At 29.3% G+C, this 18,367-nt stretch overlaps 1 protein-coding gene across 1 annotated transcript in view; it reads right to left on the bottom strand.

The window, feature by feature from the left end:
- Positions 1-18,367, bottom strand: part of boi (brother of ihog) — a 100,000-nt gene that overhangs the window by 16,659 nt on the left and 64,974 nt on the right. Inside the window, exons 4-6 of the mRNA XM_065508534.1 lie at positions 4,441-4,881; positions 260-1,219; positions 48-186 (exon numbers count right to left, since the gene is read on the bottom strand). Of these exons, the coding sequence (XP_065364606.1) occupies positions 48-186; positions 260-1,219; positions 4,441-4,791 (1,450 nt within the window). The 5' untranslated portion in view covers positions 4,792-4,881. The remainder of the gene's footprint in view (positions 1-47; positions 187-259; positions 1,220-4,440; positions 4,882-18,367) is intronic.

Here is an 18,367-nt window from a genome sequence, read left to right as displayed (position 1 = left end):
CCACGAAGAGTACATTTAGTTAATAAAATTGTAATTTCTTTACTCACCTTTAGGTTGCTTCTTCGTCTTGCCCTTGGTCTTGTGATTGCCCACATGTTCGTAGACTTTGGTGGGTACATTGCCCAAAGGCGTTGAGGAACCATGTATTTGTTTGGGATTAACTTTCAAGGGATTAGCTTTGCTGGTCTAAAATTACATTAAAACAAACAAAAAACACAACTTACAATCTACAATTCCTCTCTACACCAAACAAACTTACCTCTCCTACTTCATTTTTGGCAAAACATTGCACAATGCCAGCATGTCTCTTCTGAACATGCTGTATAACCAAACGTCGGCCATCGTGTAACATTTCCTCATCCATGGAAGTATCTATGCCATTGATAAGCCAATAGATATCGGGATAAGGATTACCGGTGGCCGAACACTCCAATTCCAAAGTATAACTTTCATTTGTTACCGTGCTAGCGGGTCCTCTTAGGATAGTGGGCTTTTCCAAAACAGTAAACTTAATAATATGCACCAAAGCTGGAGCTATACCATTATCCAAACGACACACATAGGAACCCTGATCTTCGGGCATAACATCGTTTATTTGTAAGCCATAAGGCAATAGACGTGTGCGATTATTATTGCTCATATTCACTATATTGGGAGAACTCCAGACGGCCACGGGTGGTGGAGAACCCACACCCGGACATTCTAAGACCACCATGTCTCCTGGTCTAGCGGTAACTATATTGACAGGTGGTATTAGGAAATAAGGAGGATTACGATCTGTATAGTCCACCCTCAAGTCAATGCGTTGAGGTAATTTTACTTCCTGTCCCGTTATGGGATTCATGGCCGAACAGGTATAATTGCCAGAGTCTTTAGCTGTTACCGTATTCAAAATTAATGCCCCATTTGTGGGTATTATTTCGGTTTGTGGCAACTTTTCACCATTACGATAAAAACTCCATATGGCGGCTGGATTGGAGCTGACGGTGCCACATCTTAAAAGCACACAATTTTTCGGCGCCACATTATAGATTTTGGCATTACGCGAATAGCCATTGGAATTGTTTATGGATATGGAGACTAGAGTAAGACGAGCCGATAGAGAGGCTATGGCAGCGGAACCATACCAGGCCACACACTGATAATCGCCCAGTGATTCGGGCTGTACAAATATGCGCAGCATGGAAATGCGATCGACTTTGGTGATGTTGTAGCCATTCTGGAAAGAGAGGAAGCAAAATAAGATATATCGGATTAAAACGTAAGTAAGAATTGAGTACGATGGAGAAAATACGCAATAGAAAGACATATAGCGACGAGTATAGGCATATTATCAAGAATATTCCCTAACAGGAATATAAACTTCGTGATCGAAAAGTTAAACAAAAAGTTTTAAATGATTCTCTTTGAGACTTGCCCCGATCCTGGAGCTAAAATCTAATTTGAAGTTGTTTAAATGTTAAATATAATTTTTTGACATAAATTTCCTTAAGACTTGTCCCGTTCCAAGATCTAAATAGAAATTAGTAACATGTTGTATCCAAAAGTTATATTTTATAGATGAAAAATTATTAAACAACTTTTTAATAACTAAAAGTTGATGTTTTGAAATGATTTCCTTGGAGACTTGCCCCGATCCTGGATCTAAATGCCTGCTAGCTACTTTTTATAACTAAAATAAGCTTTTTCTAAATGATTCTCTTTGAGACTTGCCCCGTTCCTGGAGCTAAAATATAATTCGAAGTCTTTTAAACGTTAAATATACTTTTTTGACATGAATTTCCTTAAGACTTGTCCTGTTCCAAGAACTAAATATCAATTTAGATCTTTTTTAGCAGAAAAAATGCGAAAATATCTTTTCATTGCCTAAAGTTTGCTTTTGGAAAGTAATTTTCGTTGAGACTTGCCCCGTTCCTGGATCTAAATGCCAATTAACCACTTTTTATAAATAAAATGTGCCTTTTCTAAATGATTCTCTTTGAAACTTGCCCCGTTCCTGGAGCTAAAGTCTAATTTGAAGTTGTTTAAATGTTAAATATAATTTTTAGACATAAATTTCCTTAAGACTTGTCCCGATCCTGAATCTAAAGGCCAATTAGCACCTTTTTATAAGTAAAATATGACTTTTCTAAATGATTCTCTTTGAGACTTGCCCCGTTCCTGAAGCTAAAATCTAATTTGAAGTTGTTTAATTCTTAAATATATATTTTTGACATAAATTTCCATAAGACTTGCCCCGTTCCAAGATCTAAATACAAATTAGTAAGATTTTCTGTCCAAAAATTATTAAACAACCTTTTAATAATTAAATTTAATTGTTGTGAAATGATTTCCTTTGAGACTTGCCCCGTTCCTGGATCTAGATCACAATTAGCAACTTTTTATCAACTAAACATGTATTTTTTTTAATGATTTTCCTAAAAACTTGCCCCGTTCCTAAACCTAACGACTAATTTGCCATCTTTTATAAGTAAAACAGGTACTTTTAACTTTAATTTCCTTGAAACTAGCGCCGTTCCTAAAACTAAATGACAATTACTAACCTTTACTATGCAAAATAATTAAAATTTGATTTTGGGAAATAATTTTCCGAGAGACTTGCCCCGATCCTGGATCTAAAGGCCAATTAGCCACTTTTTATAAGTAAAATATGCATTTTTTAAATGATTCGCTTTAAGACTAGTACCGTCCCTGGATCCAAAGCCCAATTATAAGCATCTTATCACTAAATATGTATTTTTTTTAATGATTCTCTTTAAGACTTGCCCCGTTCCTGAACCTAACGACTAATTAGCCATGTTTTATAAGTAAAATATGAACTTTTGACTTTAATTTCCTTGAGACTAGCGTCGTTCCAAGAACTAAATGACTATTGGTAACCTTTACTATGCAAAATAATTAAATTTTGATTTTGGGAAATAATTTTCCGAGAGACTTGCACCGATTCTGGGTCTAAAGGCCAATTAGCCACTTTTTACAAGGAAAATATGAATTTTTTAAATAATTCGCTTTAAGACTTGGCCCGTTCCTGGATCTAAAGCCAAATTAGCTACTTTTTATCAGCTAAGTATGTATTTTTTTTAATGATTTTCCTAAAGACTTGCCCCGTTCCTGGACCTAACGACTAATTAGCCATCTTTTATAAGTAAAACAGGCACTTTTAACATTAATTTCCTTCAAACTAGCGTCGTTCCTAGAACTAAATGACAATTGGTAACCTTTACTATCCAAAATGATTAAAGTTTGATTTTGGAAAATAATTTTCCGAGAGACTTGCACCGATCCAGGATCTAAAGACCAATTAGCCACTTTTTACAAGTAAAATATGCATTTTTGAAATGATTCGCTTTAAGACTTGTCCCGTTCCTGGATCTAAAGGCCAATTAGCAACAATTTGTCAGCTAAATATGTATTTTTTTAAATGATTCTCTTTAAGACTTGCCCCGTTCCTAAACCTAACGACTAATTAGCCATCTTTTATAAGTAAAACAGGTACTTTTAACTTTAATTTCCTTAAGACTAGCGTCGTTTCTAGAACTAAATGACAATTACTAACCTCTACTATCCAAAATTATTAAAATTTGATTTTGGGATATAATTTTCCGAGAGACTTGCACCAATCCTGGATCTAAAGGCCAATTAACCACTTTTTACAAGTTAAACATTCATTTTTGAAATGATTCTCTTTAAGACTTGCCCCGATCCTGGAGCTAAAATCTAGTTCGAAGTTTTTTAAACCTTAAATATACTTTTTTGACATGAATTTCCTTAAGACTTGTCCCGATCCTGAATCTAAAGGCCAATTAGCAACTATTTATAAATAAAATATGCCTTTTCTAAATGATTCTCTTTAAGACTTGCCCCGATCCTGAAGCTAAAATCTAATTTGAAGTTGTTTAAATGTTAAATATAATTTTTTGACATAAATTTCCTTAAGACTTGTCCCGTTCCAAGACCTAAATACAAATTAGTAATATTTTCTGCCCAAAAATTATTAAACAACCTTTTAATAATTAAATTTAAATGTTGTGAAATGATTTCCTTTGAGACTTGTCCCGTTCCTGGATCTAGATCACAATTAGCAACTTTTTATCAACTAAACATGTATTTTTTTTTTAATGATTTTCCTAAAGACTTGCCCCGTTCCTGGACCTAACGACCAATTAGCAATCTTTTATAAGTAAAACAGCTACTTTTAACTTTAATTTCCTTGAAACTAGCGCCGTTCCTAGAACTAAATGACATTTAGTGACAATTACTATGCAAAATAATTAAATTTTGATTTTGGGAAATAATTTTCTATGAGACTTGCCCCGTTCCTGGATTTAAAAATCCAGTAGCAATATTTTATAACTAAAAGAAACATTTTTGAAGTGCTGTGATTTTCAGTTGTGATCCTATCCTGGATCTAAACATCAGTTTTGAAGCTTTTGAACTTACCTCCTGTGACAAATATATAAATTTACTGCCATCCACCGTGCGATTGCTTGAATGTCGAAATTTCCACTCCAATCTATCCGGCGCCAAATTCACTTCACATTCAAATACCACCTCATCACCTTTGGGAGCAACAGCCGATTCGGGAGAACGCTCAAAATGAACACCCAAAATCGAGGGTTGCAGGCCACGGGCACTTGTTAATATAACAAGTATAAAGATCACAGATTTTATAAAAGAACATGATAATGATGATAACGAAGAGCATGATGATTTTAATACTGGCGGTGATGATGATGATGATGCTGATGCTGACGATGAGCAGGTGTTTCTCAACAATGTCAATGACAACATGGTTGAAATTTTTTTGTTGGTTTTGTGGCGATAAAAAAAACAGATTTTTCGTTTGTTCCTTTTATTTTTGTAAAGACTACAAAAAAAAAGCTGCAATGAGATGGAAAAGAAAAAGAAAAAAATGGAATTTCATTATAATGTATTATTGGTGTTTTAATTTATGATAAAAATAAAAAAAGAAATATTGCAACATCTGTCAGTGTAGGCTTAATAATATAAAGAAGAAAAAAACTAGAGCTGGTTTTAAGATACATCTTTCAAAAGCTACAAATTCAATTCTTTGGCCATAAATCAAATAAAATGCTCAAGTTGTCATTATAGGAAAAATAAATAAATAAATAATGGAAAAAAGAAATCAACTTTTCCAGACATTCCAAAGGCCAGTTAGCCGGCCTTTTCTTATTTGTTTTTAGATCCTCTATACCACCTTTAGAAATCCCCCCTTTATTTATTTATTTATTTATTTCGTTTCTTTTTTATGCTTTAAACTGCACTATCATAAAAATAGTTTTAGATTTTTGTTGCTAAAGAAAATTTATTACCAGATTTATCAAGGATAACATACAGATGATATTGACGATCGTTAAATTTCTAGTTTACAAAACAATTTATGTCTGTCTGTTTGGTGCATTCAAGTGTCTGCCATTTTTCGTGCTTAAAGTTTTTGCACATCAATAAATATAAATCGTACAAACATTATTTTTATTTCACTTTGATTGTAAATAAATAAAAATTCAAGATTTTGCTTTCGTTTTTCCTACCTAGAGGATGCCACACACAAAATCTGTTGCAAGTTTTAAACTAAATGCCACATTCAGTGGCACAGCATGTGTCCAACTTAAAGATATTTTCTTGGTCATTCGCTTGAAGTTCTTTAGATTTACGATTTTACATTGGGAGAATGAGACTGCAGTAAAACATTGCAAATAACAACAACCTGTTGTTATTTGCTAGAACTAGATCATAAATAATGTATACAGTTTTCATTTACCTTAAGATTCTGAAACTTAAAACAGATTAAGGATCAAATGGTAAGCGGCTTAAGAAAATATTCCCAAGAATGTTACAATGTGACTTCAAACCAGTTGTTGTGGCCTTCGAATGGGTTTCAAGTATTAGAAAGTTAAAGAAAAATAGAGAGATAATTGGAAATATTGCTTTAATTCCATGTTAATGAGTTCAAACCTGCCTATAAAATTGACTTCAAACTAAATGGTTGCATTCGAACTGGATTCGAACCTTACAAATTTCAAGCGAAATTAGTAGGGTTCGAAGTAATTAAGAAATTCCAACTATTTGTTGAAGTTTTAACATTTTTGTTGCAATAAAACTAGCTTCAAACCTAAACAAGTTGCACATAAAAGGAGACAATCCTATTTCAGGGAAAAATTTTGATTCTTTTTGCTTATAAAAAGAAAAATTGCTTTAGAATGTTTTAAGCTGACTTCAAACTAAATGGTTGCATTCGAACTTGTTTCAAACCTTAAAGAAGTTGGACATAAAAGGAGACAATCCTATTTGATGAAAAAATGTTGATTCTTTTTGCTTATAAAAAGAAAAAAATTGCTTTAGAATGTTGTAAACTGACTTCAAACCAAATGGTTGCATTCGAACTTGTTTCAAACCTAACAAATTTCCACCGAAATTAGGATATTTTAACAAAAAATACTTTTGTTCAAGTTTGAACATTTTTGTTGCAATCAAACTAGCTTCAAACCTAAAGAACTTGGACATAAGAAGAGACAAATATTTTTTTGGCTTGAATTTCAATCAGTTTGAAGGTAATTTTACTTAAGTTACCATCAAATTAGTTGAAACTAAGCTTCAAACGGCAAAAAAATCTTTCAAACTTGATTCAAACCAGCTGGGTTCCTATTGAAAGTACATATTTTGAAACTAACCTTCAAACTTGAGATTTATTAAGTTTAAAACTAACTAGTAGCTATTTAAAAGTAATTTTAGTTAGTTTGACAACAAACAGTTTCCAACTATGTTCCAAATTAATGGAAATTTAGATAATACGTTTATTTAAGTTTGATTATAAAACCGTTTCAAACCAGCTTCAAGCTAGATGCTTACATTCAAACCAATTGGAAATAATGAAGGTGAGTTGCCATTTGATTTGTTTTTTTTTTTAATTTATTCATGAAAAGAACCTTCAAACAGCTTCAAACTATAAAAAGAACCCCTCAAACTGCTTCAAATTATAGATGATTTTGCTTCAAACTGACTTTACACTATTTAATAGCTTAAATTTGAAGCTGTTTGAAGGTAATTTTACTTAAATCAGCCTCAAACTAATTCAAACTAGTGGATACTTAGATATAACTTTATTTTATAGGATGTTTATAGAGCTGTTTCAAGCTTGCTTCAAACTATTAAGCTATAAACTAACCAGTGGCCTGCATTTGAAACTGTTTGAAGGCAATTTTAGCTAGTTTGCCATCAAATAGTTTTAAATTATGCTTCAAACTAGTGGAAATTGAAAAAGAAAGTTTAAATAACTTCCATCAAACATGTTGGTTGCATTCAAACTATTTGGAAATATTGAAATTATTTGTAATAAAAATAAACCTTCAAACTGTAATTAAGCTTCAAACTAACCATCGGCTTGCATTTGAAGGCTGTTTGAAGGCAATTTTAGCTAGTTTGCCATCAAACAATTTTAAACTTTGATTCAAACTAGTGAAATTGTAATAGAAAGCTTCATACTTGCTTCAAACCAGTTGGAACTATTGAAGTTGAAATCATATTGAAATTATTTTGAATTAAATTTCTTTATTATTTTTAACTTAAGCCTCAAACATACTACAAACTAACTAGTGGCTTGCATTTGCAGCTGTTTGATGGCAATTTTAGATAGCTTGCCATTAAACAATTTTAAACTATGCTTGAAACTAATGGAAATTTAAATAGAAGAAAATAAAAAGCCTTTCAAACTGGCTTCAAACCAATTAGTTGCATTCAAACCTATTGGAAATATTGAAAAAGGAATCATATTGAAATTAATTTTTTTTTTTAAGTACAAACAAATCTTCAAACTTACTACAAACTAACTAGTGGTCTTTATTTGCAGCTGTTTGAAGGCAACTTTAACTAGTTTGCCATCAAATCGTTTTAAATTAAGCTTCAAACTAGTGGAAATTAAAATAGAAAGATTAAAAACTGCTTCAAACCTATTGGAAATATTGAAGAAGGAATCATATTGAAATTATTTTGAATTAAATTTCTTCAATATTTTTAATTTATAGTATAAATTTCTTTAATTACAAACAAACCTTCAAACTGCTTCAAACTATACATAATTAAGCTTCAAACATACTTTAAACCAACTAGTGGCTTGCATTTGCAGTTGTTTGAAGCAAATTTTAGCTAGTTTGACATCAAACAGGATTAAACTAAGCTTGAAAGCCCTTCAAACTAGGCTTCAGACTTTTGAAAATTAAGATAGAACAACTTTGTAGAATTTAATTTTCAAATTGGAGGGCTTTTGAAGTATTAAAAAGTTGGTTCCAACCTATGTTTGATTTCAAACCAGTTCAAACTAAGCTTGAAACTATTGACAATTCAAGCCAAATACTATAAATTTAGATTCAAAATAAGGACATCTCAACTTAAATTCCTTATTGTTCTAGAAAATCCTTTCAAACCATTTAGAATTCATTTAGAATTTTATTCATTGCAAAATATGATTCATAATTTCCCTTTCAAATGTATCTTTTTGATAACAAATAGTTGTTTTTTTATAAACAACTGAGACCATTAATTTAATTCGTTTTTTTTTCTTTTTTAACATAAACTCATGTTGTTTATTTCTAAAAGAAAAATAAAACTGAACAATTTGCTTATTTCCAACACTCTGCATGTTTAAAGTTCTTTTTTTTTTTTGCATTCGCAGGCAAACATATCGAGGGTACGCATTTAAATTAAGCACGCGTAGCTTAAATGTCTTCAGACTCGAAAAAATTATTTTACAAAATAAAAATAAAACAAAAAAAAATGATCACCAAAATGTAAATCATGCCTTAGACTTCATTGATTATTGTTCAAAAACATCAGCTTTTGGAACACAGGTTAGGTATTTTTTTCCAAAAGTTTTGCTTACAAAAGCACGCCTCATTTGTAAGCAATCAAGCATACAGGTTTTACATTTACAAAGTTTTGAAGTATTTTTTTTATTTGTTTGTTTGTCAGAAGTTTTCAGTGGAGTTTACAAAATGAAATGACGTGTGGAGACGACGTGTGTAGTTAATTAAGATTTCACGAGTTGTGAATTTGTAGGATATTTTAATTTGAAAGATTTTTGTAACAAGAAAAAGGTGGAAATAAGGACAGAAAGCAATGGTGGCCAAGAAGTTAAATGAAACACATCAAACTCAACATCAAACGCTTCCAACTATAGATTAGTATGGTATAACAATTCGAATTTATAGCAGCTTCAAAATAGTGAGACATTCAAACCTAAATATGTTAAACAAACCTTCTTACATTTCTTTAATTTACACTTCAAACTCAACCTCAAACAGCTTCAAACTATTGATTAATAAGATCCAAACAATTCGAATTTATAGAATCAATCAAGCTTCAAACTGAAATAATGTCAAATAAAACTCCTTGCATTTGTTTAAGTTACACTTCAAGCTCAACATCAAGCAGCTTCAAACAGCTTCAAACTAGAAAGATATTCAAACCAAAATTATGTCAAATAAAACTCCTGACATTTGTTTAAATTACACTTCAAATTCAACATCAAACACCTTCAAATTGTAGATTGGTAAGATATAATAAATCGACAACAAACATATTCAAACTCATCATCAAACAGCTTCAAACAATTATTTAAAAAAGATAAAATAAACAAACAAAACTCCTTATATTTGTTTAATTTCCTCTTCATGCTCAACATCAAACAACTTCAAACTATTTATTAGGTAAAACTTGAGAGATATTAAAACCGAAATTATGTTATATATAACTCTTTACATAGAAAAGTCAACAACTTTTTCTATTGAAATGTCACACAAGCGACCACTTTTCTTTAGAAACGTCACACAAGTGACCACATAGAATATTCTCATAAAAGACAGCTTTTCTATAGGAAAGTCATATAAAAGAAAACTTTTATATAGAAAAGTGAATTAAGCAACAACTTTTGTATAGAAGTCTTAAAAAAGACAACTTTTCTATTGAAAATTTTGTATAGAAAAGTCTTAAAAAAGAAAACTTTTCTATAGGAAAGTCATATAACCCACAACTTTTTTATAGAAAATTCTCATAAAAGACAACTTTTGTTTAGAAAAGACTCATAAAAGACAACTTTTTTCTAGAAAAGTCACATAAGCGACGTTTCTATATAAAATTCACACAACTTTTCAATACAAAAGTCTCCTTAAAGACAACTTTTCTATAGAAAATTCTCCTAAATGACCACTTTTCTATACAAAAGTCTCATAAAAGACAACTTTTTTATATTAAAGTCATATAAGAAACTTTTCTACAGAAAAGTTTAATAAAATACAACTTTTCTATAGAAAAGTCTCATAAAAGACAACATTTCTGTAGAAAAGTCTCGTAAAAGAAGATTTTATATCGAAAAGTCACATAAGCGACTTCTTTTGTATAGAAAAGTTACATAAAAGACAACTTTTCTATAAAAACGTCTCATAAAAGACAACTTTTTTATATGAAAGTCATATAAGCAACTTTTCTACAGAAAAGTTTAATAAAAGACCACTTTTCTCTAGAAAAGTGTTATAAAAGACAACTTTTCAATAGAAAAGTCTCATGGAAAACAACTTTTCTATATAAAAGACTTATAAAAGACATCTTTTCTATAGAAAAGTCACATAAGCGACAACTTTTCTATAGAAAAGTCTGATGAAAGACAACTTTTTTATATAAAAGTCATATAAGCAACTTTTCTACAGAAAAGTTTAATAAAAGACAACTTTTCTCTAGAAAAATCTTATAAAAGACAACTTTTCAATAGAAAAGTCTCACGGAAGACATCTTTTCTATAGAAAAGTCTCATAAAAGACAACTTTTTAATATAAAAGTCATATAAGCAACTTTTCTTCAGAAAAGTTTAATAAAAGAAAACATTTCTATAGAAAAGTCTTATAAAAGACAACATTTCTATAGAAAAGTCTCATAAAAGACAACTTTTCTGCAGAAATGTCTCATGAAAGACAACTTTTCTATAGAAAAGTCTCGTAAAAGAAGACTTTTATATCGAAAAGTCACATAAACGACTTCTTTTGTATAGAAAAGTTACATAAAAGACAACTTTTCTAAACTTTTGTATAGAAAGACAACTTTTCTATAGAAAAGCCCCATAAAAGACAACTTTTCTACAGAAATGTCTCATAAAAGACAACTTTTCTATAGAAAAGTCTCGTAAAAGAAGACTTTTATATCGAAAAGTCACATAAGCGACATCTTTTGTATAGAAAAGTTACATAAAAGAAAACTTTTCTATAAAAACGTCTCATAAAAGACAACTTTTTTGTATAAAAGTCATATAAGCAACTTTTCTACAGAAAAGACAACTTTTCTCTAGAAAAGTCTTATAAAATACAATTTTTCAATAGAAAAGTCTCATGGAAGACAACTTTTCTGTAAAAAGTCTTATAAACGACCATTTTTCTATAGAAAAGTCACATAAGCGATAACTTTTCTACAGAAAAGACTAATAAAAGACAACTTTTCTATGAAAACGTCTCATAAAAGACAAATTGTTTATAGAAAAGTCTTATAAAAGACAACTTTTTTATATAAAAGTCATATAAGCAACTTTTGTACAGAAAAGAGAACAAGTTTTCTATAGAAAAGTCACATAACTCACAACCTTTCTATAAAAAAGTCGAACAAGCGACATGTTTTCTATAGAAAAGTCTTATAAAAGAAAACTTTTCTATAAAAAATCACACTAGCGACTTTTCTTTACTACATATTGTTTGATCATACAGTTCTTTCTCAATTGTTAACTTTTCATATTAAAGAATTCTATAATATTTAATATTGTAACTTAAGCTGTTGTTTTATTTGTGTCATAAAATTATCTTTATTTCTCCAATAAAGATCATTTTATGATCTTTAAAAAATCGATAATAATGATCTGATTTTGTAGGCTTTGTGTAGTAAATGTTCTCTTTCTCTCTCTACTATTTTTTTTCTTGGGCAGCTTGATGTCGGCCATTCATTTGGGGGGACAAAATGAATTAAAATGATTTTCTGCTATAGTTTTCCAATTCAAATGCGAATGATGATGATGATGAGGATGGGTATCTTTTTTTTGGTGGCCGTAAAGACCATCCGTCTTTAAGATCATACATTAAACTGACAGTCATTCATTTATGCACATACTTGAAGAAATCATCAACAAAAGAAAAGAGCAGTATTGTAGATCATCAACATTTGGTAAGTTAGTACCCTACATTCGAGTTCAATTTCTTAAAGACTTCTTTGTTATTAGACTTTAGTTTCATGCAACATCAATTAGTTGTATTCTATTATTTCTGGTTGTAATCGAACTTGGTTTTAAGTCTTCTAAGAATGTTGTTTTATAACAATTTCAAACCTGTTTTAGATCTGTTTAAAACTTCGTAGATTTCTTGCTTGCTCGATCGAACTTCCTCTAACTTGAAGTTGTAATCCTAGCCTTCAAACTTCTATTTCTAGTTGCAAGCAAGTCCAGTTTAAGCAGAAAATTGTAGAGCTCTTCCAATTCGTTGCTGGCCTTTGAAACATTTCCATTTATTCATGATCAAGTAGCTCCAGTTTAAATGGAATTTCTTTTCTTTTGTATTTAAGCCGCATTTTAAGCACAAAAAATCGTCTACTTTAGCATTTAATAGCAGACCCAATCAAAAGCAACTCAAAAACAAGAATACGCTTGCTTTTTTATTGTATTCTTCTTTCTTTTAAATTCAAACAGCCAGCAACCATCTTGACAATCAGCATTTAAAGGTTCGCTTAAATTTCATACGCGTTAAAGTGCAGAAAAAATATTGAAAACATTATCTTTAGGTTCTCCCCTGTCCAAGCAAGAGTCCGTCCCAAAGAATGCATAAAGCAACATTACAAAAGAAATACATTTCAATACTTGAATCTCAAAACAATTCAAGATTATAGCAGAGTGTTGTAATATTATGTTCTAGAGTAGAGAGCGAGAGATGCGTATCTGAAAAGCACAATATATGTTATCTGAGATGCATAATATGAAGATGATTACCAAGAAATCGCCTTTGCTAAAGCTGGTCTTTTTTTTCTTTTTTGTTGTGCAGAACATTAAAGTAATTAAATACCTTTAAATACCTTTTGGGAATTTATAGGAAAATGAAATCGTTCGCTTAGGGGCTAACAAATGTTGAAATAGTTTTGAAAAAACTAAAAGACCTGTATGCTTGATATTTTTCGTTTAATGTCATTAAGACGACGGACGGCATGATGGAAAGCAAGGCTAACAAACGCAATTGTGTTCAAAAGTAAGTGTAAATGAGTTTATTTAAGTGGTTCATATGTGTATTTAATGATGTGTCTTTTGTCGCTGTCATTTTAGGTATTTCTCCGACATAGAAGTGTGATGGAAAAGTGTCACAGAGTATTTAAATTGCTGTGATAAGTGATATCTAACAGTTGGCATTAGAAATAAAGCAACTTTAAACTAACCTGTCAAACTCGTTTAAAACTTGTGTTTTATTATGTGACTTTTCAAAAAGTTGTCTTTTATGAGATTTTTCTATAGAAAAGTTTTCATTTATAAGACTTTTCTATAGAAAAAATGTCGCTTATGAGACTTTTCTATTGAAGAAATGTATTTTATTAAACTTTTCTGTAGAAAAGTTGCTTGCATGACTTTTATATAAAAAAAATTGTCTTTTATAAGACTTTTCTATCAACAATTTGTCTTTTATGAGACTTTTGTATAAAAAAGTGTTCATTTATGAGACTTTTTTACGGAAAAGTTGTTTTTTATTAAGCTTTTCTGTAGAAAAGTTACTTATATGACTTTTATATAAAAAGGTTGTCTTTTATAAGACTTTTCTATAAAAAATGTTTTCATTTATCAGACTTTTCTATAGAAAAAATGTTGCCTATGAGACTTTTCTAAAGAAGAAATGTATTTTATTATACTTTTCTGTAGAAAAGTTGCTTATTTGACTTTTATATAAAAAAGTTGTCTTTTATAAGACTTTTCTATAAACAATTTGTCTTGTATGAGACTTTTGTATAGAAAAGTGGTCATTTTTGAGACTTTTCTATAGAAGAAATGTATTTTATTAAACTGTTCTGTAGAAAAGTTGCTTTTGACTTTTATATAAAAAAGTTGTATTTTATAAGACTTTTCTGTAAACAATTTGTCTTTTATGAGACTTTTGTATAGAAAAGTGTTCATTTATGAGACTTTTTTACGAAAAGTTGTTTTTTATTAAGCTTTTCTGTAGAAAAGTTGCTTACATGACTTTTATATAAAAAAAGTTGTCTTTTATAAGACTTTTCTATAAACAATTTGGTTTTTTGTGAGACTTTTGTATAGAAAAGTTTTCATTTATGAGACTTTTTTACGGAAAAGTTGTTTGTTATTAAGCTTTTCTGTAGAAAAGTTGCTTATATGACTTTTATATGAAAAAGTTGTCTTTTATAAGACTTTTCTATAAAAAATGTTTTCATTTATCACACTTTTCTATAGAAAAAATGTCGCTTATGAGACTTTTCTAAAGAAGAAATGTATTTTGTTATACTTTTCTGTAGAAAAGTTGCTTATTTGACTTTTATATAAAAAAGTTGTCTTTTATAAGACTTTTCTATAAACAATTTGTCATGTATGAGACTTTTGTATAGAAAAGTGGTCATTTATGAGACTTTTCTATAGAAGAAATGTAGTTTATTAAACTGTTCTGTAGAAAAGTTGCTTACATGACTTTTATATAAAAAAGTTGTCTTTTATAAGACTTTTCTATAAACAATTTGTCTTTTATGAGACTTTTGTATAGAAAAGTGTTCATTTATGAGACTTTTTTACGGAAAAGTTGTTTTTTATTAATCTTTTCTGTAGAAAAGTTGCTTATATGACTTTTATATAAAAAAAGTTGTCTTTTATAAGACTTTCCTTTAGAAAAGTTGTCGTTTATGAGACTTTTTTACTGAAAAGTTGTATTTTATAAGTCTTTTCTATAAAAAAGTTTTCGCTCATGTGACTTTTTAATAGAAAAATTGTCGTTTATCTGACTTTTCTATAGAAAAGTTTTCTTTTAAGAGACTTTTCTATAAAAAAGTTGTCTTTTATGAGACTTTTCTATAAAAAATTTGATTTTTATGAGACTTTTCTATATAAAAGTTTTGTTTTATGGGACTTTTCTATAGAAAAGTTGACGCATATGTGACTTTTCAACAGAAAAGTTGTGGCTTAAGTGACTTTTCTATAGAAAAGTTGTGGCTTAAGTGACTCTTCTATAGAAAAGTTGTCGCTTGTTTGACTTTTCTATAGAAAGGTTGACGCTTATGTGATTTTCAATAAAAAAAGTTGTCGCTTATGTGACTTTTCTTTAATAAAGTTAATGAACTTAATGAACTTTTCGTTATAAAAATTGTCGCTTATGTGACTTTTCTATAGAAAAGTTGTTGCTTATTTGAATTTTTTATAGAAAAATTGTCGCTTAATTGAATTTTCAATTAATGGACTCTTCTTTAAAAAAGTTGTTGCTTAATGAACTTTTCTTTTGAAAAATTGTCTCTTGTGTGGTTTTTTTATATAAAAGTGGTCGCTTTGAGACTTTGCTATTGAAAAGTTGACATTTCGTTAAAAAATTTGTCGCTTAATAGACTTTTCGTAAAAAAATGTGTCGCTCGTATGACTTTTTTATAGAAAAGTTGTCGCTTGTTTGACTTTTGAATATAAAAATAATCGCTTATGGGACTTTTCTATAGAAAAGTTTTCTTTTATGAGACTTTTCTATAAAAAAGTTGTCTTTTGTTGTAGCTTATGAGACTTTTCTATAGAAAAGTTGTCGCTTATGTGTATTTTCAATATAAAAGTTGTGGCTTAAGTACTAAAAGTGGTTGAAATATGACCTTTTCTTAAAAAAAAATGTCGCTAGTGTGACTTTTCTTAAAAAAGTTGTCACTAATGTGACTTTTTTATAGAAGAGTTGTTGTTAAGTTGACTTTTCTGTAGAAAAGTTGTCGGTAACATGACATTAAAATGTCATTTAAGCCCTTTTATCCCTTCAAACCATGAAAAAAAGATAACTCACTGTGACAATTGATGTTGTTTGGCCGAAAATTGATGTTCTGTTGGTGTGACTTTTAAAAGCCCTCTTTTGTTTTATTTAGTTGCAGCAGTTTAAACACATTTTGATTGGCAAATAAAAAATGATTGCTACCTACCTTTTTTTAGCAAAAAGTTTGAAACACATAAATGATGCTGATCATTTTTTATTCTTTACCAAACAAAACATAATGGAATTTTGCAGTCATTATTATACAAAATTTTATTTCAAAAGAAACGGAAAAAGGTCTTTTTATACCCTTCACCTTCGTGAGAAGGGTATATATAAGTTTGTCATTCCGTTTGTAATTTCTACATTTTTCATTTCCGACCCTATAAAGTATATATATTCTGGATCCTTATAGATAGCGGAGTCGATTAAGCCATGTCCGTCTGTCTGTCTGTCTGTCCGTCTGTCTGTCTGTCTGTCTGTTGAAATCAGTTTTCTGAAGACCCCAGATATCTTCGGGATCCAAATCTTCAATAATTCTGTCAGACATGCTTTCGAGAATTTTGCTATTTAAAATCAGCAAAATCGGTCCACAAATGGCTGAGATATGAGGAAAAAACCAAGACAACCTCGATTTTTTACCTATTTTTTTACCTGTATCTGGATTACTAAGACATTAATATAGACAATATGGATATCTAATGATAGATATTTTAAAGACATTTGCAACGACGTATATAAGTAAGTTGGACCTACAATGGGTCAAAATCGGGAAAAAAAATTTTGAACCCGAATTTTTTTTTTTTTAAAAAAAAATTGAAAAAACAAAAAAAAATTTTTTTAAATTAAAAAAAAAATTTTTTAAAATTAAAAAAAAAAATTTTTTAAAATTAAAAAAAAAAAATTTTTAAAATTTAAAAAAAAAAATTTTAAATAACAATCGAAAAATTTTTTTTTACAAAAAATTCAAAAAACAACTGCAAAAAAAATTTAATTTTGTTTACCTAAAAATATTTAAAATTTTGAAGTATAATTTGGTGAAGGGTATATAAGATTCGGCACAGCCGAATATAGCACTCTTACTTGTTTCTTTTTAAATTTATTTTAAATTTAAAAAACCATAAAATTGCTGAAATTTGCAAGGAAACAAAGAAGTAGTTTATTATAATTTCAAAAATATTTGTTCCCAAGAAACGCACAGCAAATAATGAAAGGTTAGAAAATGATCATTATTAGCAGATGGATTTTCTGCAGAAAAAAATAATTGATGTTATTCATAAAGGCGAAAGGAATGAATCATCTAATAATATTTATTAACTAATAAGGTGTTAGTTAGAGTTAAAAAGTTTTAAATTATAATGAACAACAGATGTTAATTCTTAGGATTATATCCCTGTTACTTCAATTTTAACTCAAAACCTTAAACAATTTCGAATTTCTAATTAATTCAGCGTCTCCATTTGTTAAGGATTTTAAAGAATTCCAAACTTAATTACATTTTGTTTTTGTTTTTTTCACGGCAACCAAAGAAAATTCCTTTAAAACAACTGCCAAAAAATGATCGTAAAACACAATATCAAATTATTATGATTTATGAACGCATAAAAATGTTGAAAAAAAATATTTTAAAAAACCAGCAATAAAACAGGTTCTTTTATTTACAAAAAGGGCATAATCTACATACAATAAATTAAAAACTGCCAAGGAATATAGTGGTATTTTGTTTAACAAAGGAATTTTTAATTATACTGCAGAGAGAAGACAAGTGAAAATGCAGTTTCAAATTAAAAAAAAGTAAAAATAACGAAACTAAAGGTATTTTATGTTCTGCGGTAGTTTGGAAACATTTTGAGCTCATGAACTTACTGGTATTTATATGTTAAATTCAAAGAGCCATCAATGAAGTTCTATCGCTTCAGAATAGTTGTAGCTTGTGTGACTTTTCTATAGAAAAAATGTCGCTTATGTGACTTTTCAATAGAAAAAATGTCGCTTATGTGACTCTTTTATAGAAGTGTTGTCGCTTATGTGACTTTTTTATAGAAAAGTTGTCTCGTATGTGACTTTTCTATAGAAAAGTTGTCGCTTGTATGACTTTTCTATAGAAAAGTTGTCTTTTATTAGACTTTTCTATAGAAAGTTGTCTTTTATTAGACTTTTATATAAAAAAGTTGTCATTTATGTGACTTTTCTATAGAAAAGCTGTCTTTTATGTAACTTTTTCAAAGAAAATATGTATTTTATGTGAATTTTCTATAGAAAAGTTGTCTTTTATTAGACTTCCGTATAGAAAAGAGGTGGCATTTCTGAATTTTCAATAGAAAAGTTCTTTTATGAGACCTATTTATAGAAAAGTT

This window comes from Calliphora vicina, chromosome 4 (assembly GCF_958450345.1).
Source record: "Calliphora vicina chromosome 4, idCalVici1.1, whole genome shotgun sequence".
NCBI lineage: Eukaryota > Metazoa > Arthropoda > Insecta > Diptera > Calliphoridae > Calliphora > Calliphora vicina.
The sequence above is the reverse complement of the archived record's forward strand: the minus strand, read 5'-3'. Positions and strand labels throughout refer to the sequence as shown.